We start from the raw sequence: 25,616 nt of genomic DNA, 5'->3' as shown, positions 1-25,616 counted from the left end.
CCCCNCCCCCCACCCCCCACCACACACACACACGAATACAAACGCACTTTTCCCCTAGTTCGGCTAACGCTCCCACCGTCGCATGGCGCTCCCAACCCACCAACAGGCAGAGAAACGTTCTCTTTCCGCCTCCTCACCTCCCGTCTTGCCTCCTAACGAAACACCTGACTACGCATCTCAGCTGCCCCTCCTCCTCCCAGTGCCGGGAATGAGGTTGACCAATAAGCATGCGGTGAGTGAGAGGAAAAAAAAAAAGAAAAAAATGGACGTACATAGACGACACCGCTCCTATTTGTTCTCTTCCTCCGTCTCAGAAAAACAAAAACAGTAAACACAATAATCACCAGCAACGACAAACATTTCGTCTGGTGGAGCAGGGTGGGAGGGCGCCGTCATATATATATATATATGAATATATATGAATATATACAGATAATAGATATCTGCCGTTTTTGTGAGTCACACCGAGCAGGGCGAAAGTCACCACAATGGGCCCCAACCAAAGTACAGCGCGGCGTAGTTCTCCACACGCGTGGCCTCGTCAATCAGCATGGAGACTTGCTTTGGCGGTGTCAGGGATTTGGCAAAGGTTCGCCATGCCGCGTCATTGAAGGCGTTGGACATGTACAGCAAGTCAGGGCGACGGGCACTCTCCGGCACGGTGTTGAAAATCACCATGTCCTCCTTTTCAACAGCCATTTCCCTCCCACGGAGTTTGTTACGAATACGTTCCGCGATATCCTGCGGAGTGCGGCTCTTCTCCATCATATTTTTCATCGTCCCCTTGTGCTGCACGATTGGATCATGCACAAAGGCTGAAAGCAGGGCCATGATGCTGTCACAGTTTTGGTGCAGCGTGGTCTGGGTGCGGGTGCAGGAGGAGCGAAAGATGCCATCTACGCCAAACACCTCCATCGCATTCGTCAGCATGCGAGTGAGGCGGAATGGGATAGTCTCGGGGAGTACGTGGCGTAGTCGACCCACGTCAAAGCTGTCGCCAAAGTCGATATGCACAATCTTTCCTGTTGACATGGAAAGCAGAATATTACCAAGGTGTCGATCACCCAGCCCCAGCACGTACCCCACCATGGACATCGTCGCTAGGGAGAGGGTGAAGGCTGTGCGTCGCTCAAGCCATTGCTCCGCCGTATGAGACCGATGCCACATCGCGCGCGCGACATCCACAGCCTCACAGTTGGGTTGCGTCATGACGTACTCCAGGACCTCCGTGCGTTGGATCATGCTCAGCTTATCCCAGCTTCCAAACGACTCCACGTATGAGCGCAGCACACTTGACTCGTGATGGGTGCAAAGATTCGGAATGGTGCCGCGATGAATACATATCGTGTTGTTGATGGTGTTAGCGTTCTCCACCCAGCCGAGAAGGCCCACATTATTGCTGATGGGAATCACCGGAAAGCGGTGGATGAAGGCACTATTGGCAGTGTAGGCGTTGCTAAGCAGCACATTGACCATGCCAAACAGCTGCATCACTCGCTCGTCCATGCGTATGTCCTCGTTGCCCTTGAGGCAGTAGGTGTAAATGAACCCATTGGACCCACTGAGGCGGATGCGCCGCGGCCGCTTCTTGGACGGGATGACGTCCAACTTAGAGCTGAACGATGCGATGGTGGGGAAGTTCGTGTACTGAATATCATACTCCCCAAAGACAGCAATAGAAAGATTCCGAAGATTCAGCAAAGGCTCCATAGCCTTCTGAGGCTCGTTGCCAAGCTTCTCCGTGATGTGCTTGGTGATCTCTTCCAACAACTGTCCAACAATGCTGCTTGCCTTTTCCCGATCCCCGCGCCTCTCATCCTCGAGAACCACGTCCACGTAGTGGCCAACGTCGCCAACAGTGTACAAGAGGTGATGCCGGTGGGCATGGAAGATGTCCAGCACCGCCTGCAGTCGCCGACACACCTCCTCGGAGTCGCCCTCGTATTCGGCGTTGGGGTTCCACACCGCCGCCACCGCACTAAGGTGCTCGCGAATCTTTTCAATGGGAATTGCAGAGACGTCCACCAGTAGCTTCGCCACAAGCCGTGCATCGGAGCTAATTCTGTTGGGAAGCGCTGTGATGATAGACTGCGCCAATTCCCGTCGCCGCAGCTGCGGACCGCCACTACCATCGTCTGACATAAACACCACGAGCAGCGGAAACACCACCGCCTGAGAGTGCACCTCGCACAGCTGCCGAAGGATCATGCTGATCACTTCACGCACATCGTGTCGACTGTCGCTCAGGTGACCAATCAACTGCGGAATGGCCTGCACCCAGTAATCCGTGGGAATGCGGAATACACTGTCTGCCATGGACTCTTTCAGCATGGATATGCCATTGTGAAACACCCAAAGCTGCAACAAACGCATCACACCAGGCAGAGCTGTGGCGGGACTGGCGCTTCGACAAATGGCCGCCACAAAACCCTGGTGGGCCGCTGCAACAAACCCTTGTTGTTCATCTGTCGCAAGGGAACGATCACGCTGCTGCACGCGATAATTCATGAGACCCCAACTGTGCCACGCCTCATAACTCTTCGGCAATGCACGAATCGCCTCGTGAAAGTGTCTTAGCAGCTCCTGCCGGTAATCACTCTTCCAAAAACAATCCGCGAGCATTTCTTGCTTCCATGTAGCTAGGCGATGTTGTGCACTGCCATAGCAAAGGGGTTCCTCTTCCTCCAATCTTGGTTTCGTTTCATTGAGGAATTCCTCCATCATACGCACCGCTTGGTTTCTCCGACCCTCACTCCATATCTGGCTAATGTAGACAACAGCCTCACGAGGCTGCGATGTCAGTAAGGCGGCGGCACTCACATGATCCCGCTTGTACTCAGGACTACTATGTGGAAAGTGACCCTGCTGAAGCCACGACATGGCCCACATGGAGAGCTGAGGATAGTTCGTCCCCATCCTTTCACAGAAATTTAAAATCATCTCTGACATCTCCGTGGGTTGTAGCACCAGTGAGTGCAGCATAAGAGATCGTAAGCTTGGCATGAGAGAGTCCGGTTTAAGCGCCGCAAAGCGTCGTTTCCACCGCTCCAGCAACTGCTCACGAAATATGGAAGACTCTGACTGCACATATACCACCTGCTCCTCCATCTCTGTAAAGTGCTGTAGGAGCGTAAGATTTTCATAGGCGTGGGCGTAGCTAAGCGGGAGTAGCGTCTTCAGACTTTCATCCACCCCCATTTTAGACTTTCTAATGGTGGTGCGAAGAGCATCTGCAGATATCCCCATAAGGTGGCCACCGGATTTCCTGTAGAAGGCGTCATGAAGACAAACTGCGTTCTCAAAGAAGAGGCGAAGTACTGTGTCAACCTTCTCCTTCACAGGAATACACTCCTTTAACTGTCTAACGTCATCCCACTCCCCAAGAATCCAAGCTGCCATGGCGCCCGACTGTGCGATTGCCACGGAAGACTGTGTAAGCTTCGGAGAGGCCGTTTTGACAACATGCAACGCCTTTTCCCATTCCCCGCACAAACAGAGCGTTCGTACATAACCCTCAAGATCTACCAGACTACATTTCTGATTGTTCTCCACCTTTCTGGCATAGACACGCTGTGCCACATCCCACCACTGCAACAATTCATAGTTTAACCCGTCTTCGTTCTCTGTATTATAGCGAAGAACACGGAATAGTCCCACAACAGAATCCTGCATCTCACGTTTACTGTACAACCATGCAATAGGAAGTACAAGTGAGTGTACCGCCTCCTTTGGAACACTGCTTGTGTAACGATACTTCTCAATGACGGGTAGCACCTTGTTCTCAAGATAGCTTATAGCCTTATCGTACATGCGTGTGCGCCGTGCCGCCTCCACCAGACTGTCCGTCGTGAAGAGAGGATTGACACTATTGGGAATGGGTGACACCCTTTGACACGCGATAGGTGTTGTAGTACTCTGAGACGGTGGTAAAGTAATCGGAAGTGCCAAGGGATAAAACTCGCCTCCAATTTCAATGTTTTCACCCTCTGTTGGCTGCAACTCCTTGCTACGGTTATTATTATTATTTTGAGCATTATTCTGGGCCTCGTCCGCACCGTTGTCGTTACTCTTGATCTTATTACTGTCGGTGACGGCGTCGGCTGAGTGACCACTGTTTAGCCCAACAAGTGTGTCGTCCATGAAATTTGACGCGGCGTTCTTGGCATCGATGCGTGCGCCATCGGGAGACCTAAGCGACTGCGCCGGGGACTCAAAGTTAGTGTTGTCGCTGTGCTGCATGTATTGGAGCTCTTCTGCCGACTGAAGGCCGGTTGCCGTCCGGCTGGTGCCATCGTGGCTCTCAAGGTAGCGGAGCTGCTGCAGCACCGGCTCCTTAATATGAGGTGGATTGTGGTCAAGGTAGCCAGCAAGCCCAAGACATTTGGAGACCACCTCGCTGTCGCTGCAGCGCAGCGCGAGGTTCAGCACCTCGTTCACCTTCTTCATGTGCTCCGCACTGAGGGACTCGTAGAAGCACTTAAAGGAAGGGTGAAACAGCTTGCGGCGAAGCGGCTCATGCTTATCAAAGAGGTCTACTACAATGCGGAAGGCCGGGTGCGGAGAGACGAGAATGATGTTCTTCTGAAACTCTGCAAACCACTCCCGCCACTTGTTGTCCCTAGTACGTAGCCCGAACTCTACATGCTTCATGAAAAGCGTGGTGTCCTGCTGCCCCTGTGGGTAGGTGTCGTAGCGATCGTCGTCAGCCTGGTCAAGGTAGTGGTTGCCGCGCCGCAGCTCACGCTGGTGATTCTGGTGGTGGCGGCTCACGTATGGCGACGTCGGCCGATCCCCCACAGAACCCTCAAGATCCGTCCCACTTTCCGCCACCGACGACGCTGTCGGACCCCCGTTGCTCGGCTCCTCCGCGTCGCGCAGGCACTCACGCAGGGTAGCTATCGTTGAGTTCCCACCCAGGCACATCGCGGCAAGGACCCGTAGCGCGTCCCGCACCATCACAGTGGAGAGACGGGGTCCAAAGTCTTCGCTTAGCATGCAGTGTCGCGTGAGGGTGCGAATAGCGTGCATTAACGCCGGAAGATGTTGCATCGCCTTTAAATTGCATACAATGTGAATGGCGGCACACAACGAGACGGAGCGCACCTCCACCAACTGCTCCAGTTGCTGCACAAACTGCGTAAGCATGGGAAACACCACCGGTATACAGTGTGGGGGAATATACGAAGCGTGCAACACAATGTCCACCACACGCAGACAGAATTCTCTAGATTCTGTGTGATCCTGCAAGGCAACATCCACAAGACGCGGGTACAACCAGGGCCACACCTCCGCCTGCTCCTTCCCAGACAGTTTCCCAGGTTTCAGAGCACTAACAACGTCCAAAACGGCACGGAAGAGGGCATGATCCTGCGGGTACCAGAGTTGTTCCAGTAACACCACAATTTCAGGTAGGAGTTTCTTGGAAATTTTTTCATGCCGAAGTGATGTAATAGCGGCAAGAATGTGTAACGCCTCTATGCGTAGTGAGGGGCTGTCGTTGGACCGCTTTGCAATCTGCAACACCGCCTTTGCCGCATGAACGCCACCAATAAGATTTTTCTTATCACTTGTCGTCTGCACAAGGTGGAGCAAGGTGCGTAGGGTCTGTGTGCACACCATCTCGGAAAGGCTCACATCCAACATCCGGCTCAGGTCCCGGTACACAATGACGCCGTAGTCATAGGTGAGTTCCAGGTCAGCATCATCTTGAATAGCAGCCTCATCGTTCTTCTTCTTTGTGGCGGCGACGTCTGGCTTTGTGGCGGGGTCTACGGCGCCCAACTGACCAAACAACGTGAGCACCTGCTCTAGCTCATTGGCGGTGCTGTTCACAGACCCAATGTAGACAGTGGTGATGGACTGCAGCAGGTCATGCAGCTGCGTCGCATTCCACTCCCGCGGCGAAGCTCCAATAGTATGCATCTTCACCAACAGTCCAATGGCAGCATGGCTGAGCGAGATTGATGTGCTTCGGCGGAGAACCGCCACCACCGGCGCGTACAACTCCGCCACATCGTCTTGGTTTTGCAGCATCATCTTCTCATCCTTCATCAGGGCGGCAATGATGGTGTCGGTGGTCTTGAGAATGGAGAGGGTAATCGCGTCGGCCACCATCTCATCCACCAAATGCTTCTGAAATGCAATGAAAATGCGATGCATGTGGGCTGTCAATGGCGCCAGCGAGAACTTTGCCAGTGTTTGCAGGTCGGAGATGTGGCAAATGAGAGTTTGCGGGCCGGCGGAGTACTCAAGCACCGTGACGTAGGACTCCACCATGTTAAGCAAACTTTGCTTCACCACCTCCAAGGAAGGTGTGTTGCGCGGCTCTTGCGTAAGCAGCATGAAGAGCTCCACCGTCTTTTCCCGTATCTGAGAGGTGTCATGGAGAAAACTCATAAGCGTCTTCAAAATCCTCTGCTCCAACAGAAACGTACGCAGTTCCACGGCATCCGCCAGGATAGTTACCTCCATCAGTCGAACCTTAGGGTCTAGCTCCAGCAGCACGTGCTTTAGGTACAGTTCAATAATCTCTGTGACACGGGTTGAATAGGTGGAGGTGCGGTGCTGCTTTGCGTAGTGGGTCCACTGGCTCAGCGCCTCCACCACAGAGGTACTGCACTGTTGCCGTACCTGGGCATCCTGATGGCGTTGGTACAAAATAACGAAGGTCCGAACCCCCTCTAACTGCTGCACTGAAGTTATCTGTCGCTTTGCAAAGAGTTCCAGAGCAATGCAAAGCTCCGAGGTGCTGACAGGATAAGGCACAATAGTCAAGCTGTTGACGCTAACATTAATCCCTCCTGTTGCAGCTGCTGCAACACCGTTCGTTTGGGCATTCTGGCTTACACCCATTGTGTTTGCACCGCTCTCGTTCCTCAAGCCTGACTCAAACTGGTTTCCCCCCTCAACAACACTCACGCTGCTACGCGGCGGGGCGCCGTTACCGACCTCAAGAGTGGCAGGTGGAAGAAAGTACTGCGCCAGGCGACCCACCGTGCTATTGGGACCACTGAACGTCGACGCCTGCGCGGTGTCCTGCGGTGGCGGTGGCGGTGGTGGCGGTGGCGGTGGCGGCAGCGAATGTGCTTCAGTGCTGGAGACTTGCCGCTCGCTACGCGTCAACGATCGCCCACCAGCATCAAAACCCCCTAGCCTCGACTCCTGCGTACTGTCGCTCAGTTTGCGGTCTACTAGAGCGTCGAGGGCTGCCTGCAGCTCGGTACTCACGGTGGGAACATACTGCTGAATTATCGTCAAGTACCTAACTAACTCTGCGGAGAGAACGGCGTTTGCCAGGTGTGGAATACAGCGGCGCACCAACCCATCCACGTTCTGGACGATTTCCTGCTGCTTCACGGCATTCGCATGGGCAACCGCCTTTGGCAGTGCAGTTGCCGCCACATCGCTTCCAACTGAGGCATTTTGCATGGAATACGTGCTTTCCGCTAAGTTGGGCGAGTCACTCTTGCTGGCAGAGAAACTAGCACCGAACGACCACCCAGACTTACTCCTTTGCAGCGTCTGCTTCAACACTGCCTGCATGTACCCACCGCAGATGGCCGCCAAAATATGCCAACACTCCTCCTGCGTTTCTCTACGTGTGATGTAGCGCACAAGTATGGAGTCCAGATTCGTGCGGTTTGTGGAGTCCAGCGTCTCGTACCCAACATTCTGGATAAAGGTGGCAACGTTGCGCAGCTCCAGGCTCTTGTTGCGCTCGTCGCGAACGTTCTTAACGGGTTCCATAATAATGGCACAGTACGTTATGCGACGCACGGCAGAGAGAACGTCAGTCTCCGCAATAACAGGTACGAGGTCACACACCGCGGCACGCACCGCGTGCGACTTGGAGACACGATGCTGCTCTGTGACGAGCACGCACAACTGCGGTAGCATGGGCACCTGCTTCTCCATAAACTGCACTCTTCTGCTGCTAATGAGCGCGCGAAGAGACTGGAGGGTGGATATAACGCTACTTTCATTATTGTGACTCGTGTTCAAGGACCGAATCGCGTCATCCAAAACACGCCGATTCTCCAGCACCACCTCATTTTGACGCATGACACTTGTGTTGCTAAATATTGCCACCAAACAATCATACGCAGCACGGCGAAGCACCTCATCGGAGGAACCTGCAAGGGCGGTTGCAAGCTGCACAGCACGTGGGCGCAGCGGCCCCACCATGTAGCGTGCGTTGATCTCAGCCGTGGCAGAAAGGGCCAGCATGACGGCGAAAAACTGTGCAACAAACGGGGCCTTTGCTTGATGCGCGCGCCCGTGCAGCTGAATCAGAGACAGTTCGCAGTTATCCTTCAGTTCCTTCGTGATAAACAACTTGAGCGGGGGCGCAAATGACCCAAACTCTAGGTCCAACGCCAGCATACGCTTCAGCACACGTTGTGCCTCCTTTGCCGGTTCCTCAATCCCGCAGTGTAACACGATGAAAAGGCTACGACAGAGCCGCGTAAACTTTTGTTGAGGATTTGTGTACGGCACCGCAAGAAGGGCATCCACAAAGTTCACGGCAAGAAGCAGCAGCTTTGGGTTCGACGTCCGCGACAGCTCAGAGAGGACGTCACGTATGCGCTGCTCAAGAAAAAGGTCACGACTCATGGGGTCGCAACTTGCCAAGGCCCGACGTTCGATCGCCGACACCGCGTCCCGCATCACGGCTGCCGCATTAGGCCCTTCTACCGAACACTCAAGTTCCCGCAGCAGTTGGTTCACCTCCTCATCACTAGCGTCGGCGGCATTGGCGACGGCGGAGGATGACACGGAAACGTAGCTGGCGGCAGCGGCCACCTCCGGCACTGGACCGTTTGACGCGCCACCCCCAGCACCGCTCCCCACGACGCCGCCATGACCAACGCCACTACCCGCCGCAGTCACAACGCCGTTCGGTACAGACGGGGGGTAGCGTCGCTGTAAAGGGTACTTCTGCATACGACAATTTTCAGCCCCACAGATGTAAGATCTAGGTCCTCCGCTTATTCACAAAGCCAGGTGCGACCACCTTTTCTTGTTGTAAACTGTTGAATGCCAGCTGTATCTGGCTTCGTGTCTTTATGGTCCAACGCCTGTTTTTCCCCTTTTATTGTGTTATTTTTTGTTTCCTTCGTCTTCGTCTTCGTCTTGTATTTTTTTTTCTTTTCTCTGACTGGTGCTGGGTGTTCTTGCTGGGAGAAGTTGCCCCCCTCCGTTTTATTGGGGGTTTTCTCCCTCCTTTGGGCACTGCGGGCTTTCGTTACTATCCCTCAAGGGCACGCCGCGGCGCACAGGGCAGAAGTGTGTACATGAGGAGGGGAAAAAAGCGCAAGAGGCAGGAATGATGTGCCATGGCCCTTCATCTCCTTCACCTTGCACACACACACACACATGTATATATACATATTATATATATATAATAAAAAAAAAAAAGAGTACACCGTCTCTCTCTAGCTCTCTCTCCTTCGCTTTCTCGAGGTCTCACGCTCCGTCTATGTACCGTCTCTCACCGCCGCATGCAAGCAGAAACAGATGTATGAAATTAGTGGATCTGTGACCTAAAAAAAAAAAAAACTGTTTGCGCTTCTATTACCCCTTCAGTCTTGCCCGCGTGCATATATATATATATATGGGCTGCCGCCGTGCCCAGGAGGTGCTTTTACACCCCTCACCCCTCACCGCTGCACTCTACAATTCCCTTTGTGTGGGCCCCGCGGTTCCACCCATCGGGGGCTACGGCAGTGAGACACACGCAACCCTCCCCTCCCCTCCCCTCCCACAGGGAAAGATTCGTAGAGGAGAGGACTCCAACAACGACAAACATGTTAGGTCGCAGCACGGCGGTGAGTTCTCTCCGTAGAAAAAACAAAACAAAAAACATCAAAACGCCGTATCTCCGTAAGAGCAGCAAACACGCACACCGTCGTGACAGGATTAATGCCAAGCCTGAAGAAGCCGCCTTCGTATGGGTTCAAGTTCGCAAGGGAGGCCCACACGGGCACCAAATCCGACAGCCGACGAACACACACAAAAACAAACAAACAAACAGAAAAAAAATGAGCCGGTGACAAATGCAAGGACGAAGAGAGACTTTCCGGCTGCAGACGCGTGAAAAACAAATACGCACGAACACCTCCTCCAGTGTAAATAAAAGCCGAGGGCCACCCAAATCCCCGCAGTCAAGAATAAAATTCCTTTTTTTTCTTTTGTTTTAGTCCCTTCGGGGTTTATCCTACAGAAATTATTTTCCTTCACTCTCTATTGTGCCTTTAAGAAAAAAAAAACAATCAATCAATCAAACTGGCCCTCTTTCCTTCCCTTTTTCTTTCTGTTTTGTTCCTCCGCTTCGCCTTCGCAAGCAGCCCGCCTGTAGGCGCATGAAGGTTGCGCCAGTGCCACAGTACGGGACCCACTCTACTCTAGTCCACGTCGCTCAAGTTATTCACTCGCTTCTTCGCGCTGCCACGCTCCGCAGGGGATTTACTCGTCTCGCGCCGGTGATGATGCTCAAGCGACTGAGAGCGCGGCACGAGTGCCGCGGCTGCAGGATGGTCACACGCTGCACTCGTGTCGTCCGACACTTCCGACGACAGTGGCGAAGGCCTTCTTTTTTGGTGCTTCTGTCGCCGCAGATGGGGTGCCGGTGTCTGCGTCGCATGCTGACCTTTCTCTAACACGGAGGGCATCCCAGCGCTGGCTCCCCCCTTCGTGTCAGTTGGCTGCTTGACTGCTGCTTGCTTCGCTGAGACAGCACTCGCCTCCCTTTGCTTCTTCTTCCGTTTCATGCTGAACCAGCTGTTGCAGTAAATCTTTGTCTTCTTCGGCTTTGGCGGTACAACCTGCTCCGCGGTAAATACAGGCAAAACTTGCACATCCGCGTGCTCGGCTTCATTTCCGTTCTCCCCCTCCCCCGCCGTCTTCTTCTCGTCATTGCCATGCCTTTTTTTGAGTTTCCTCCTGCTCTTGCTTCGGGGTTTCTCGTCGTCATCGTCACCACCGCTGCTTCTCATTCTGCGATGCTTCTTCTTTTCCCTCACCTCCGCTTCGGAGTCGGTGGAGGGCGAAGCCGAACGCTGCAGCAGCTTGCTGTCCGCGTCCTGCTTTTCCTCCTTCCTGTGGCGCCTGTATTTCTTCTGCAGCGAAGGCGATTCATGTCCTCGTTCCCTCTCCTGGGGTTTTTCTTCGGAGAAGAGAGCGGACACCACGTTTGCGTCCCCGCCGCTCGGCCACTCGGACGGATCAGAGCGGCGGGGACGCTGCTGCAAAGGCACGACGGCATCAATACCCACACCAACACCCGCATCGTCGGGCTCAAACTCTCCGCGCGTCGGCGTCCAGTCCCTCCTCGCTGCAAACGGCTCTGATGCGTAGAATTTATGCGCCTCCCCAACGACATGCGCTTTCACCGCATTCTCCGAAGCTGCTTGTACGGTCTCGTATGCAAGCGGGGACCTCCGCCGAAGCGGGGAAAGCGTCACAACCTTAGCAACTTCACCTGACAGCCGCTCGGGCAAAGAGGGCGGGTCTATGTACACGTGACGAGGATGCCCTTCCATCCGTATTCGCGCCGCCGCCTTTTGTGAAAAAACGCCCTTCCACTCTTCCCCATTGGCATGTTGCGGCCCCCATGCCTCGTGCTCAGCATCGGAGAACGAGCATCCACGACGTCGCCACTCCGTAGAATGTTGCGGTTGCTCTTCTTCTCTGTAGCGGTTGTGTGAAGGCTCCAGTGGTGCTTTACCGGCTCTGGCTTTGGCGTCGAAAATGTTGCAGGAAAACCTCTTCTTGCTGGGCTCCGCAATCATGGCAATTCGCGGCACATCCTCATCCTCCTCATCCTCTTCGTCCTCGGAGTTATATTCGTCTTCATCAAACTTCTCATCATCGTAGCTATTGCCACGAAATCGGCCCACTCCGTTGAGCACAGGCCGGGTGAACTGATCCTCCTCCGTGTGGATCTCCTCGTAGCTGGCGTCCAGCTTCGCATGGGGGCAGTTAACACTCCCTTCGCTGGAGTTCTTCGAGTTGCTGCGACCCCCCGGCTGCGCCGTCGGCGCAGCTGTACTGGCAAACTCGTGATGCATAACATGTTTTCCCTCCTCCTTCGCGCCGCCCTCGTGCCTGTGGCTACTGTGGCCGGTGTTCCACTCAAAGCCAGATCTGTGGGGCCCGATAGCGCCGTTCAATGACGGCGGTGGCAGCGTACTGTTCTCCGAAGTATCCCTGTCGTCGGCGGCCATGGAGGGCCGCGGCCTCGTGCCGCAGGGGGCGCGCGTGTAAACAACCACTGAATCCATTTAAGGTGACGACAAAAGGAATGATAATGGAAATAATGAAAGTCCTGCTGATACCGACGATAATGTCAAACAAAGGGGAAGAAAAGGATTTTTTTTTTTTTTAAGGACCACGCACGGTCGGATACGAATGCAAGGTCGACTACTATGCGTCGCCTGGGCCGGGGATATTTACGCCCCTCCCACCCCACCCACACCGTTTTCCTGCTGAAGTCTTTGCGTATAAACAACAAGAACAACAAAACACTTGTGCTCCTTCTCACACTCTGCCTGCCTGCCCGCCTTCACTACCAGGCGACTTCTCAAAGGACTGCAACCACAGAGAGAGAGAGAAGAAAAAAAGGGGAAAGGAAGTATGCGAGAAAAAGAAAGTGAGAGCAGTTTAGGGGTGCAGTAGAACCGTTTTGTTCTTCAACTGCGACTTTGTTCTTGCTTTTCTTCTTCGCTCTCACGCAAAGTAGAAAGTGGACACGCGCACAGGTACTGTCTTCCTGCCTTTCGTCCAGCAATCGCCTCAGTGCGGCGTGGCAGTGTTGAGGATCGAGGCAACACACCCCGTCATTGGGCGTGCTGCACGGCATCAGTGAAGTTGCCTTTGCGCCGCATATGCTGCAAGGTGGCGGCGTTGCCACGAAGCCTGATAGACGCCTCAAGCCAGGCGTCTGCCAGCACCTCCCACACCCGAGAGCCCAGAAAGGAGAGGCGTACGTGTAGCGAGAGGACCGCCTCCTTACCCACACAACACCTCCCTGTTTTCTCGCCTGCTGGGGAGACTGTGCGCTGTGTAAGGGCGGCGGAAGACACGTCCTCCTCAGTGTCATAGCAACGTTGCATATGCAGCCGCATCCCAACCCCTACATCCGCAAGAAGACCTTGCAGCAGAGAGATATGTAAATTTTCACCCTCTGAAAGGAGCTCTGACGTGGCCGCAGCGGCCAACGCAGACGCGCCGGCACAGTTGTCTTCCGTATCGCCCAACGGCAGAATCCCACTCCGGGTTGAAAATGTCCCATTAATGGGAATAAAGTGTTTCCACTGGAATTCGAGACACTGCGCACCGGTGCCATTGCCCGCCTCTTGAATTGCCACAGTACCTTCCCGCAAAGACGCCGTTGGGATGACTCCTTCAGGGACTGCAGAATCCATGTGCCGCTCCCTCGTCGCCAGTGTGGACGGTGGCGCCTCGGGTGGCTGCCGTCGCAGGGGTTGTGTCTGCACGGATGTCTGCCTTGGCGCCATCGAGCTCGGCGTCGCGGACGGGAAGTTCGGGGATTCCAACATCCCCCCAATGCACTCCACAATCCAAAGCAGCACCTCTGATGGCGAGACGCGTAACAGCGTCTCCGGCTCTCGCCGCTGTTCGGCAGCGTGTGCCAAACTATCCTCATGTGCAGGCAATACATCATCAAAGGGTTCCTCCACCTGCTGTAGCGCCTGACGCATCACAGCGACAGGGAGACGAAGAAGCCACTGTGTGAGGCCAAGTACTTTCCGTGCTGCGTTTGCTGTGTTAGCCTCGGCCTGCATTGCAGTCTTACTACCCGAGTTTCTGACACACCAGTCACGCGCCTTTCCCTTCTCGCATGGTTGGCAATGCCGCTGCAGCAATGCGGCAGCTGCCAGAAGCAAAAATCGCGTACGCACCGCCAACTCATCCAGCGGATATACAATACCCGACCTGCCACGCTCCAAGACAGTGACATCCACCGCAACAGAAGGGCAATATTTAAACCGAATTGTGGGATACACGCTTTGCAAGCGAGTTACGCCAGAACGCGCCAAAGCAAGCAACGACAACACCTCCGTGGCCTCCTTTGGTGCGGCATACGACGCTGCGATGGAATTCAACCAAAACTCTACCTCAGTCATATCGGTTTCCATGCCTCCAGCCGGGACAAAACCGCCACTCCCACTCATGATGTTTCTGCGTGACGCCTGCGGACTTTTTTCCTGCTCCTCATGGGGAATACTGGCATCGCCTCGCACTTCACCCGCTCCGTCAGTAAATGGGTAGCGCGGGTTCACCTCGGTCGCAAGGAACTGCAGGATTCGCAGTACGGCGGGTGGACTGAGAGCGTCACGCGGATGTGCGCCTCCTGCGTGGATGAAGGCCTCCAGAACACTGTAGCTCATCCAACGCTCCTGGAGGAAGGCATTACATGGAAACAACCCCACAGCGTAGGTGTACACAGACCTGAAGGCGGCAAACATGCTCGCCGGAGAAAAGTACAGGTCCGGGGCATCCCCCCCGCTACCATCATGTGGGCCGAAGCAAAGCAGCTGTCCATTTGTTGTCTGCTCCACGACTCGTTGGCTATGGTGGGCGGGTGACCCAAACAGACGCGTAATGCGCTCCGCCGTCTCTCGTTCCTCGTCACTACTACCAAACTTGTTTGCAGCCGCCGTCGGAATAAAATCCTGGCGGTTGAGGGAGGCGCATCGTTGCACAGCTAACGACGTGGCCACGACGGTTTCCGCCTCTGCTGCCGCGGCGAGCTCGTGAATGACGGGAGCCACAAGCGCGTAGACGGAGTCCCAGCAGACAGCAAGGACACGTTTGCTCACTGACACGTCGCACGCCGACGGGTGCGACGCCACGTACGAAAGTAGCCGCAGTCGCACAGAAGAGACAAACGAGGCGAGGTCATGCATCGCATGCTCAAACAACTTGGCTGGCGACATTCGCGTGGCCAAGCCCTCCGCCACGCTCTCTGTGTGAAAGCAGTAAACCGCTCCCCCCCTGCCCCTCCAATTGCCACCGTTGCGCCCATCGCCATCCTCGCCCCCACTCACGCCCATCTCGTCGCACCATGACGGACAGGACCAGCAGGCGCCCGCTGGCGCCGCTGCAACTCCATGACGGCGGTTGTGGCCAAGCTCACGCAGGTGCAAAAGAAGCGGTGACAACCGCTGCACCGACGTCGCCGCAAGCTTCTGGTGCTGGGAAAGACGCAGGCTCGCCCATTGGCTGTGAAGTCCACAGTCCGGGATGGACCGCGAGTGACGTTCCTCGTCAAACGTCGTCAGTAACAAACTGTGAGTCACCGGCGCGCTCCCACATGTGGAGACAGAAGGGCCAAAGCACGGCCCCTGAGAGCGTGAGTGCCCCGCTGCCGCTGCCTTCAACGAAGCATGCCCATTCCTTTTTCCATGTCGCCTTCCCACACAGGGCTTGTACAAAAAATAATAACACCGCTGGAAGGGCACCAAGAGGGCCTTGAATTCCGCACTCTGCATCATGTTGTTGAGAAGCACAATAAAACTCTCATCCGCGTCATCCTTTGCCTCGTCATGCTCCACCACCGTCATTGCGATGGCGCGGGAGGTCGCCTGTTGTTCCCAGAGGTGGGAGGCGAGTTTCTCGTCGAGGGTGAGGAAGAGCGGCTCCCAAATCCCGCCGAGATAGACAGGTGCACGCATCAAGGTGCCATAGTCAAAGGACCATTTTTCATAGCTTTTCCAAAGTGTCCCCTGCAGAATAAACGGGTACGTCGGTAAGATGGTGTTGGAGTTGTCGGTAAGCTCACCTCTCTTCCAGCTCCCAGAAAACATCACACCTGTGGCGCAGTAGTGCAGCGTGCCTGAACCCTCGCGATGATCATCCACAAAGCTGCCCATGTAAACGGTGCCTTTGTGTGAATCGTACTCCACGCCAAAGCCATGTCGTTGACCACACTGCCAAAATCCACAGTAGCGATTGCCTTGTGGGTACAGCATCTCCCCTACTCCGTCCGGAACAAAACGTGCCTGCTCTGCCCAGGCCAGACCTGCAAATGATCCTCGGTGCGGCGTCAGCTCCGATGAAATCAAAGAGATCATACCAATATATTGCATTGTTCTGCTCATATCTGCATCTTTTCCTGAAGTCCCACCCACATATGTTGGCTCTACCAGCTCCTTCGCCGCCTCTGGTGAGGTACTGGCTGTGGGGTAAAAGCAAAGCACACACGGGGTGCGGTCTAAAAGTGGTGCATCATCATCCCAACAGCAGTCTATGAAGTAGTGAGGATACACAGTCAGCCGCCCCTTCCCCTGTCGTCTGCCGTAGCTGAAGGATCCCGTGTACATGGAAAAGGTGAGCAAAACGGCATCCCGCAACTGCTCCACCTCACCAAACTCGCTAACCACCAGTGTGTGCGGTAAACCAACCGGAGCGACCGCCTTCCCCGTCAAGCTACCGGCGCCACCCTTGACGTACAAGAGACACACTAACGTACCAACCCCGTGAGGGATAAAAACATTGCTGCTGTTCCCACAGTCACGTGTGCTTCCGGCGCGAACCACATCACCCGTGTAAAGGTGTTTCTGACGCAGGCGTTGCAGTTTAAACCCAAACCCGGCGTGCTTCTCAAGCTGCCGCGGTTGGATTGTAGAGGATGAGCCAAATTCGATAGGACACATCACCACGCGCTGCTTGCCGTTTTGATGTGACTCGAAGGTGACGTCCGCGGGCTGCGGCTGAGCGGGTGTGGTGGGAAGCGACATTCACAACGCCTCCTCGTCTCCTCCCAAAGTTGCACAAAGGGGCGGGAAAGGGAGACCAGAAAGTCAATAAGAAAACCAAAAAAAGATGCAAAAACACAATCTGCGTTGTGTGGCCTGTCACCTTCCCACTCCCGCACTTCGCAAGTTCTCCTAAACGTTTCTATCCCTGCTACCTCCGCATCATCTCGGCAAGCGAGAAGACACACGCAAAAGAAAAAAGGAAAGAAAGAACAAAAATCAATGGGCAAGTTGAAAAGGCAAATACAGAAGCATAAGCAGGAAAACAATGTTTCAATGGGAAAAGAACCACAAAACTGTGGAAAACAGTATCTGCGGAATCTTGGAAAACGTTTCCCCACCCCCCACCTCACATAACGCCTTATTTCATGTTGTTGTTGTCTATTTCTGTGTCTCTGCCGCTCACCTCCTCTCTGTAGTCTTTTTACTCTCGCTGCTTCTGTCCTGCCTCTGCGCGGTGCCACGTCCACCACCGCCAGCCACTGCACTCACATTCCCCTCCATCTATCTACATTTCTCTATGCTGGGTCGCGGCGGCAGCACAGCCGCCGCCGCATTCACCCGTTGGGTCCCTTCCCCATGATGGAAGACTGTTGCAGCAGGCACCCAAAGCCAATAACATCTTCGTAGGCAGTTGAGCTGCGTGCGACAACAAAGGACTTTATCGCGTCTGTCTTCCGTGTGCGCTGCCACCACGCACCAAACGCATCTATGCGCTCCCGTGTCGTCGTCGTGCACCCTCCGCACATTGCATCGACAATTTCGACGCCCCCTCTCTGCTTCGGCCGAATAAAACCATCATTGGGAACTACGCTTTGGAGAACTTCCGCCAGCCCTGTGGCAGCTGAGGCGTCAGTTTCCGTTTTTGGAACCACATCCCCGCTGTTGCTGCTGTTGCTGCTGCTGCCATGTGTTTCCCCAAAAACACCATCACCCCACGTACAATTGACATTGGCGTCAGCGGCAATTTCCTCCGCGTATTGAAACTGCTGCCATTCCCATGTGGAGGAGGCTGTAGCCCCGGCATACGCTGGCACTCGCAGTACACGGCCAAGCTGAGTATCCCAGTGGCTTTGGATACCAGCAACCTCCATCACGTCATTCCACGCCTCAAGCTGTGTGGAGAGCATGCACACCTCGCCAACCACGCATTTATCGTGACGAGAATCACACAATGTCGCTGGTGTTGGCCATTGCTCCACCAGCCGAAGATATTGCAGACGATTAAGCCATCTTCGCACGTCTGCAGTATTACAAAGGAGGCGGGAAGGTCTCTCCATATCGTCCTTATACACCTCGCGTCGTATGACATCGGCAAGTCGTTGAAACTTCCCCACATCCCTGACCAGCACCAACTCAGGCGACGTAGCTGAAAGCGCAGGCTCCGTCGCCGTCTCGCGATGTAGGCCCTCATCGCCTTCATCTTTTTCGTTACTGCTGAAAGGTGCACCACGCTGCACCACAACAAGTCCCTGCTCCACCGCCGCCACCAAAAGCAGCTGCGTAAAGAGAGCACTACGCGACATGGGCTCAACAGCCGTGAATGCTGTTCGCTTCCCAAATAAATGCGAAACCTGCGCGGCATCCATGGGCACAGTCTGGACCGTTTCAGCGTCTTGCGCTGGGGTTGCCGCTGGGCGGCTGCTCATGGAGGCGGTGGAAGACATTGTCACGACAATAGGCACCTTGCTGCGCTTCGCCAGGTCACGCACCGCGGCGTAGAAGGGCTTCATCGCCTCGTCACCAAGAATGACATCCGCGTCTTCAAATAATAACAGCGTGCGGGTGGTGTCTTCCGGGCTTCCGCAGGCTGGGGCTCCTTCCGTTGCCAACGTCGCATCCATGTTCGCAGTTGTCTTCCCCTTACACTTTCCATACCTATCCTTCACAGCTGCATGCAACACCCGCACCTCATGGGACGGTTCCACCGTCGCAGCGGTGGAATCCGCGTCAACCATAACCACCTCTGAAGTTTCTGCCTTTACGCGTGGTCGAAAAAACTCCGCCACCGCCTCAGCAGAGATACCGTTGCCCTTCCTCTTGTTTTTACCATTTTTCTCCTTTACTGCGGAAGCAGAGGCTGAAGCAGCAGCTGCTGCCGCCGCAGCGAGAGAGGAAGCGTGCTCGTTCTTCAGCTTCTTCAACTCTTCTTCAATGCTGATCATTGCCCTTCCAGTGGCGAGGTCGCTGAGGCGCCGGCTGCGGGTGACCTCCGACAGGAGACGGTCAATGTTCTTTGGGCAGCGCCGCACGGAGGTGTTCATCTCCACCACGCGATAGCCAAGTATCTCGGCCACAAGGTAAACAATCGCCGTCTTTCCCACGCCGCACGGCCCATGCAGAACGGCAATATTTGTCACATCGTCACTGGAGTCATCGCTCGCGTCCTCGCTTCCACTGTCGCTGACTTCGTCAAAGAGAGCGCGACGGATGGAGCGGGTCCCTTCCTCGGCGCGAGCAAAATACCCACGCTGCTGCTCTTTCACCTTTTGAGCCTCCTCGTGCAGCGCACGTTTCTCAGCCATCTTCTTCGCCAGACGTACACTGCGTAGGCGGTTGCCGTACTCATCGTACATGATACGGTCACTAGCCAGGCCATACTCGGTCTCCTCGCGTGGCTCAAGCGGAGATCCACCACTGACAGGGGTTAACACGATGTGCCCATTTCTGCCACCGAGCATCCTGTCTGCCATACGCATCCAATCGTCATGGTATCGTTGAAGCGCCGTACGTTTCTGCGTAGGCACATCGTCGTTCTTCCTGTTCACAGCCATGGATGCGCGGTCATTATCGTTTTCCCCTTCACTCACCTCCTCATTGAGTAAAATGCCGCTTCTGCCTGTCTCCAATTGTCCACGACGTTGCCTTCCTTGCTGTGGACACGATGCTGCACACGACTTCAACACGGCCTTCTTGGTCATCTTGTTCGCTCCTACCCCCTTTGGTTTCCCGTCGCATTGCTTCTTATCTTCACCTTTCTTGGTGTGGGGAGACTCGGCCGCAGCGGCCCCTCGCGGCATTGCACGCTGCCACGTCCGTACCCACCGCAAGAGACGTCCTACGCCGGCTGCAAAGGACGAGGTGTGAAACAGCGGCGGTGGAAACTTGGCATATAACATTTGACTGGCCTCCCTGCTATCACTTGCTGCACACAATGGCGTCGTGACGGCAGGTAGGCGATTATTGTCTACGGTTGCTTCATCAGGGTGCACTGTGCCTGCTTCTGTGTGGCAGACGCGCATGTTGCTGCTGCCGCCGCCCTTGCCGCTCCATTCAACAAGCTGCTGTGCATACCGCACGGCGTCCTCCACAAGAATCGGCAACTCCTTTACCCGTGCGATTTCTCTCACCTGGGCCTCCAGTCGCTCAGACTGCTCTCGCCGCCGACGCTTCTGCGCCTCAATGTGGACCAGCGTCCTTTCAAAGACGCCAGGCGACGCGGGCGATGAGGCGTGGCAGGACCGTGGCACAGCTCGTCCCAACCTTTCTTCCGTCGTCGAGACTGTTGCACAAAGACGTGTCCCCTCTTCCCTCGTCGCCTCTTCTCGCCTCCGTTGCAGCTGCTCATCCTCAGCCCGGTAGCACTCCAGCAGAGCGGGATGGAGCAATGAGGCAAGTTCAGCCATGTTTGCCTTTTTGCTTCCCCCGTCTGAATGCGGGGAGATGCGTGGCTGTGCTTCAACTGCAGCGTTGCTACCCTCCTCCGGCGCATTAGGCGGAGGCGAGTTCAGCCATGAGCCACTCGGTCCTAAGCGAGTAAGCGAGGTGGCGGTGGGCACAAGCAGGAGACTCCCCTCCGCGGTATGCGCAGGCGAGAAAGTGTCATCCACCGCTTCTTCCACGTGATTCGCTTCAACAGTCTCCCCGTGGAACTCGCTGCTTGGGGTAATGGCCTGGGTGCTCGTGCAACTCATCGACGACCGGCGACGCTTCCCTCCAGCTGTATACCCAAAAAACCCACTGCAAAGCTGCGGCGCGGTGCTCCCCGCTGCAGCCGTGCACGGGTCTTTGTCTCCGGTGTGGTGCCGTGAGGCGAACGGCGAGGAAGCGGTGACCAGCCGGAATCCGTCCGCAAAGTACGCTGGAAGGCTCACTGCGTGCACCAAACCGTGTGACGACGGTGCCGGCTGCAGCGACATTGCACGGTGGTGCCCTTCCTACTACCCTTTAGCAAAAGTTTCAGACACAAAGAAATAATGTGGCCGCATATATAGAGACACTCACTTCATCCCACCCCAACACTACCACCTCCCACCTCCCTCACACTCACACTCTCCTTATTCCTTTCTTTTTGTCACGCACACACATACACGTATATATACAGAGAGAGAGAAAAAAAAATGCAACACCCACCCACAAAAGAAGTCATCATCACGATGTCTGCAAGCGGCAACAGATCCATTGGAAGGAGGCACAAATGCATGTGCATCGACGCTATCGGGGCTGTTCAGGGGAGTGCAGGACTGGGATGCCACAACACGGGCATTCGTTAGAGACCTGCAGCCACTCTTGTATATGATGCACATGTCCCCCATGGCCGCAAGAAAGCAGCCACAAGTACATTCCCTCCACCATCTCCTCACATATGACGCACACCATAGAGGCCATGTTTTGACAACGGCAACAAACTGCGTTCCGCAATGGGGCTCCACGCATCCAAAGAGGATGCGGCGATCCATTTCTGTTGCCCCTCTCATTTGTGGCAGTCATGCTATTGATGCCGCTTCCACATTCCGTCGCCTGCTCTGGAGCGCACGCACAAGAGAAGGAGGAGCCAAAGGAGGCGGCGAAGGTTTCACTTGAGTCATCGTCCGAACTCCACGGCGCCTGCTCCCTCTCACTCGCCGTAATACACGCTGGAGGCATCGTGATGTAGGAACACAACATCTCCCCCATCTTAACAGGGCGTGGCACCAGCTCCGACTTGGGACACGTTCCACAATAAACACAGGTGAACAATTTTTGTGCGACGTCCTCAGCACGTGGCAACCCCGGGCTAGATTCCCCCATCACCTCAGGGACAATGACGAGTAGCTCATTGAGCGGCACATAGAGCTTCCTTTCGTAGAGGCGAGTGACGTACTGCTCGACCCACTGCAGCGCCCGCATCCTCCACTGCCACGGGGAGCTACTCGTGGCAGCTGCCGGAGTCTGTTTATCCGCCTTACCGTTCTGCACAGCTTCTTCGGCCGGTGAAAAGAAAGGACAGGGATAACTATCCACAGAAATGTCTCGTTGTTTCCACCACAGGCGGAAAAGTAAATATAACACGGCACAAAACTGCACGTCACCTACAAGCGAGGCATAATCCAGGTGACTACACACGAGCGAGGTAATGATAGCCACGTTGTGACTACGCCACGCATGAGCAGCCGCGGCCCAGAGGCGACCCCTGGGATCTGCTGAGCCAACGGGATGCTCCCTGTTCCCCACGCCCTTCCAGGGGACTGCCTTCACACCATCCGTGCTATTAGCGTTAGGGCATGTCCCACCCAAGACTTTGGCTTCACTCTGCCTTTGCAACTCTAGCTCACGTGACCTACACATTCTTGCGTTGTAGGCCATCATTCGCGCAAAGCAGAGATCCACGTTCCCAGTCGACGCATTACGATCTGCCTTCATTTGACGTACCAGATCGTAGCCCATCTCCCATTGCAAGGCATAAAGCACAAATGTGTTTTCCTCAGCCGTTCGTTCCACGTACGCCCACCCACACATCTCATTGGAAAGGACGAAGCAGTCAATCATAGGTTTAACGAGGGATCTTCGTCCCAGGGGAGCCGCCTGCGTGGCGGTCCCCACCGCCAAACCACCATCTACGCCAGATTCCAAGTGAGGATTGGGACATACTGTCTGTGTTTCATGCGGCATAGGAAAGACGCTTCCGTATTTGCGGCCCACCGGGGCAGAGGGACGCACACGCCTAACATTTCCGTCTTCAGACTGCGTTGAGGAAATAAGGCTAGTGATTGCCATGGCCTGCGTCAGTGGTGTAATAGGCGACATCAATCTATGTCGTTCACCCAAAGGCTGTTCGTTTACAGGGGTAAAACCTACCGCAAACGAACCTCTTCGCGTCGTAGCCACCGCCACCGGCGTTCCGTCCAAGCTGTGCCGCATTCGTGCGGTCGATGCCCTTTCCTCCAAGCCCTGCTCACTATGTACCTCTGACCCTCCTTTTGACGAGCGGTGTTGTGAATCAGAAGCCAACACGTATGAGGATCGCTGCCAAGCCTTTTCCATGCTATTGCCTTCGGCACTCTCCTTCACGGCACCCCGCTCAACTCCCGTTGCCGCTACGCCCATTGGCTGCGACTGTGACGCAGCAAGCGAGTACAATAAAGGGAAAAGAAATTCCAGCCGTCTGCAGCCGCCAGTCCCCATCTCTGAAGCCGAAAAGATACTGGTCGTAGAACCCACAGAGCGTCGCTCAAAGGTGGTTTGTTGGGGCCAGTGGGAGAACTGAGGTGAGTGCCGAGTGTCAAACGTCGCGCCACTGTTTGGCGTGGCACGCGACGACACTCTGTGATGCTTGGAAGGCGTAGACAAGATCACGGAGGAGGATGGGCTCAGACCTCCACCGGCGGCATTTTTTCTCTCTAATGCCAACACTTCCAGCAATTCATTCTTCTCAGCATTGATGATTTTGGTGTAGTACTCCCGCAGAAGGGAGGAAGTGCTGCATACCACAAAGCCGCGCCCAAAATAATCGGCCACCACCGCCGCCGTTGGAAGCATGGCGCTAAGGCTTAGCACGTCGGACCCCTCAGACGCCTGCGCTGTCGGGTCGGTACTGCACCGGAACAGGGTGTCTTTGCTCGTCGTTTTCTCATCAAGCAGAGAAGTGAGTACAACCCCCCCGTCCTTGAAGACAGAGACGAGGGTTAGCGCATTCACCCAGACACAGTCCGTTGGCTCCTGCAAGGACAACTCCTGCAGGGTTGATTCCCTCTGGTTAACGTCCTGGCGACCTAATTCGCGCCCTTGACAGACCGTTCGGATGGAAAAAATGGGAGAAAACCCGTTGGCGGCGTCCCACACACTAATCTCGTGACCATTGAGCGCCGTTGTGGCGAACCACAGCTTTGACGAGGTGGCGTCGATGCTGCCCTCGGTGGTGTCCACGGACAGCTCCCCCCCTGTGGTTTGGGACGCACCCCCGCAGGGGCGCCACTGCAGTCGATTGAGGGAGTCAATGCTCTCGATGGGAGGCAAAACATCGGTGGATTCTAGCGGCGCAGGGGCAGATGCCATCTTCTCACCGCAGTGGCTCGCTTCTGCCCTTGCCGGCGTCGCAATAACTTCACTCACGACGCGAAAAAACTGCACACATGAGTTTGTCTTTGTTTTCGCCTTGCGAAAGGACACAGCGAGGAGGTCGGAAAACGTTGGGTGAAAGGCGGCGGAAAGGGAGGGCCCGGTTGTGTCCATGCTCCACACCACCTCCACTTGCCGGCGGTCGTACACGACCACCTTTCCGGCATTGGCGATCTCAACCACCACAATGATAAGATTAGGGTCAAACGGGGAAAAGGCAACCCCACGAGTCACCGAGCGTCCATCGTGCGCGGGAGGTCGTAGGATGAGGCGGGGCGGGTAGACCCTTTTGTCCACTACGGGAATGGTCCACAGCTCAAAGTGTGTCGCGTTTGAGGTTAGCGCCAGGGTGTATGGATTGTGCGGGTCCCACGCGATCCGTTCCACCCGCAGGAACCCCGTGTTGATCACAACCTCCACCATACTGCACGGCCGCCCCGGATCACGTTCCACAAACGAGGCCTGTTGCACTTCTTGCATGTCTGTCCCAAACGGCGTGAGGGGAGTGGAGGCGGCGCCCACAACGGCGGCACTCAGAGGTTCACTCCCGGCCACCGTAGCGGATACCAGGGTGCGGTTCCTGGAGTTGTGAATCCACTGCTGCGCCATGTAGGTGTTTCCCTTCTTTGACAGCACATCAAAGAGCACGGTGACGTTGCGACTCAGCTGCACAATGGCGAGAACGACCTCACCTCGGTTGGGGTACCACGCAAGAGCCTCAACCTTTGCTACATTGCCAAACATACCGCATGAACGCATCGCCAGGAAAACCGGGGCAGAGGACGGCGGGGAAGGGGCATCTGCTGCCGTTGGACTGGGGCGAGTCATCTGCGTCACCTCCACCAGATGCACAGCTTTTGTGCTGCCAATTGCCAACATGCTAGGCCCAGGAAGAAAGTCAACGCAAATAAGTCCATCGCCGAGTGTCATCTTACACGTCAGCTGAGCCCTGTGGTCGGGCTTTTTCCTTTGATTGAAGACGCTCGTGTCTGAGCGCGGCACCGACCCCGATGCCAGCAGAAGTCCAGTTGCGGGAGCTGCCACGCGTCGCAGCGATTTCTCCGACATGTTACGCTTACTTCACTCTGTTGATATTGCACTGATGTGCGTGCGATTGCCACTGCTACGCAGTGGGCAAAGGAAAACAGTAGACTTGCGTGTGTGTGTGTGTGTGTGTGTGGGTAGGTGATGTGTCTCCACTGCGCTGCGCTGAGGGAAAGCAACTGGCAGAGGGAAGTTGGGCCAAAACGTGACGCGGCGCGGAGTGTTACTCACTCCACTCAGGCACAAGGCGTGGGAGAGAGAAGAAAAATAACAACAACAACGACAGATAGTCCCCGTCACACAACACAAAAACGTCCGTGCACCGTCCTTCTGTGCGCCGCAGCACACATCAAACCCTTCTTCCTTGCAAGCAACAAGGTGTAAGATGGAATAGTGCGGAGAAGATGATGCAGAAGGATGTAGGCAAACTCGCCCCTCCTTCCCCTTCAATGTGTCTGCTGAAAGGTGTCCACA

General features: G+C 55.3%; 5 protein-coding genes and 1 pseudogene across 5 annotated transcripts, besides 9 other annotated features; all 6 read right to left on the bottom strand.

The window, feature by feature from the left end:
* Positions 1-244: 244 nt before the first annotated feature.
* Positions 245-263: a microsatellite.
* Positions 264-394: 131 nt separating this feature from the next.
* Positions 395-443: a microsatellite.
* A 37-nt stretch (positions 444-480) lies between these two features.
* TraAM80_04040 (phosphatidylinositol 3-kinase) lies at positions 481-8,943 on the bottom strand (the record flags this gene model as incomplete). Its single annotated transcript, XM_029380984.1, has 1 exon — positions 481-8,943. The coding sequence occupies one exon, from the start codon at positions 8,941-8,943 to the stop codon at positions 481-483; it is 8,463 nt and encodes a 2,820-aa protein (XP_029239201.1).
* Positions 8,944-9,080: 137 nt separating this feature from the next.
* Positions 9,081-9,155: a sequence feature (A-rich).
* Positions 9,156-9,375: 220 nt separating this feature from the next.
* Positions 9,376-9,406: a microsatellite.
* A 21-nt stretch (positions 9,407-9,427) lies between these two features.
* Positions 9,428-9,459: a sequence feature (GA-rich).
* Positions 9,460-10,001: 542 nt separating this feature from the next.
* Positions 10,002-10,041: a microsatellite.
* A 362-nt stretch (positions 10,042-10,403) lies between these two features.
* On the bottom strand, positions 10,404-12,224 carry TraAM80_04039 (uncharacterized protein; the record flags this gene model as incomplete). Its single annotated transcript, XM_029380983.1, has 1 exon — positions 10,404-12,224. The coding sequence occupies one exon, from the start codon at positions 12,222-12,224 to the stop codon at positions 10,404-10,406; it is 1,821 nt and encodes a 606-aa protein (XP_029239200.1).
* A 239-nt stretch (positions 12,225-12,463) lies between these two features.
* TraAM80_04038 (hypothetical protein) lies at positions 12,464-12,708 on the bottom strand (annotated as a pseudogene).
* A 128-nt stretch (positions 12,709-12,836) lies between these two features.
* Positions 12,837-16,763, bottom strand: TraAM80_04037 (uncharacterized protein; the record flags this gene model as incomplete). Its single annotated transcript, XM_029380982.1, has 1 exon — positions 12,837-16,763. The coding sequence occupies one exon, from the start codon at positions 16,761-16,763 to the stop codon at positions 12,837-12,839; it is 3,927 nt and encodes a 1,308-aa protein (XP_029239199.1).
* A 209-nt stretch (positions 16,764-16,972) lies between these two features.
* Positions 16,973-16,994: a microsatellite.
* Positions 16,995-17,338: 344 nt separating this feature from the next.
* Positions 17,339-20,920, bottom strand: TraAM80_04036 (uncharacterized protein; the record flags this gene model as incomplete). The annotated part of the gene is made up of 1 exon (XM_029380981.1): positions 17,339-20,920. One exon carries the CDS (start codon positions 20,918-20,920, stop codon positions 17,339-17,341), a length of 3,582 nt encoding a protein of 1,193 aa, XP_029239198.1.
* A 77-nt stretch (positions 20,921-20,997) lies between these two features.
* Positions 20,998-21,055: a microsatellite.
* Positions 21,056-21,215: 160 nt separating this feature from the next.
* TraAM80_04035 (uncharacterized protein) lies at positions 21,216-25,166 on the bottom strand (the record flags this gene model as incomplete). The annotated part of the gene is made up of 1 exon (XM_029380980.1): positions 21,216-25,166. The coding sequence occupies one exon, from the start codon at positions 25,164-25,166 to the stop codon at positions 21,216-21,218; it is 3,951 nt and encodes a 1,316-aa protein (XP_029239197.1).
* An 86-nt stretch (positions 25,167-25,252) lies between these two features.
* Positions 25,253-25,292: a microsatellite.
* Positions 25,293-25,616: the final 324 nt, after the last annotated feature.

This window comes from Trypanosoma rangeli, assembly GCF_003719475.1.
Source record: "Trypanosoma rangeli strain AM80 chromosome Unknown Tra_15.4_contig_00112, whole genome shotgun sequence".
Taxonomy (NCBI): domain Eukaryota; phylum Euglenozoa; class Kinetoplastea; order Trypanosomatida; family Trypanosomatidae; genus Trypanosoma; species Trypanosoma rangeli.
This window is presented reverse-complemented; position numbering and strand designations above follow the sequence as displayed.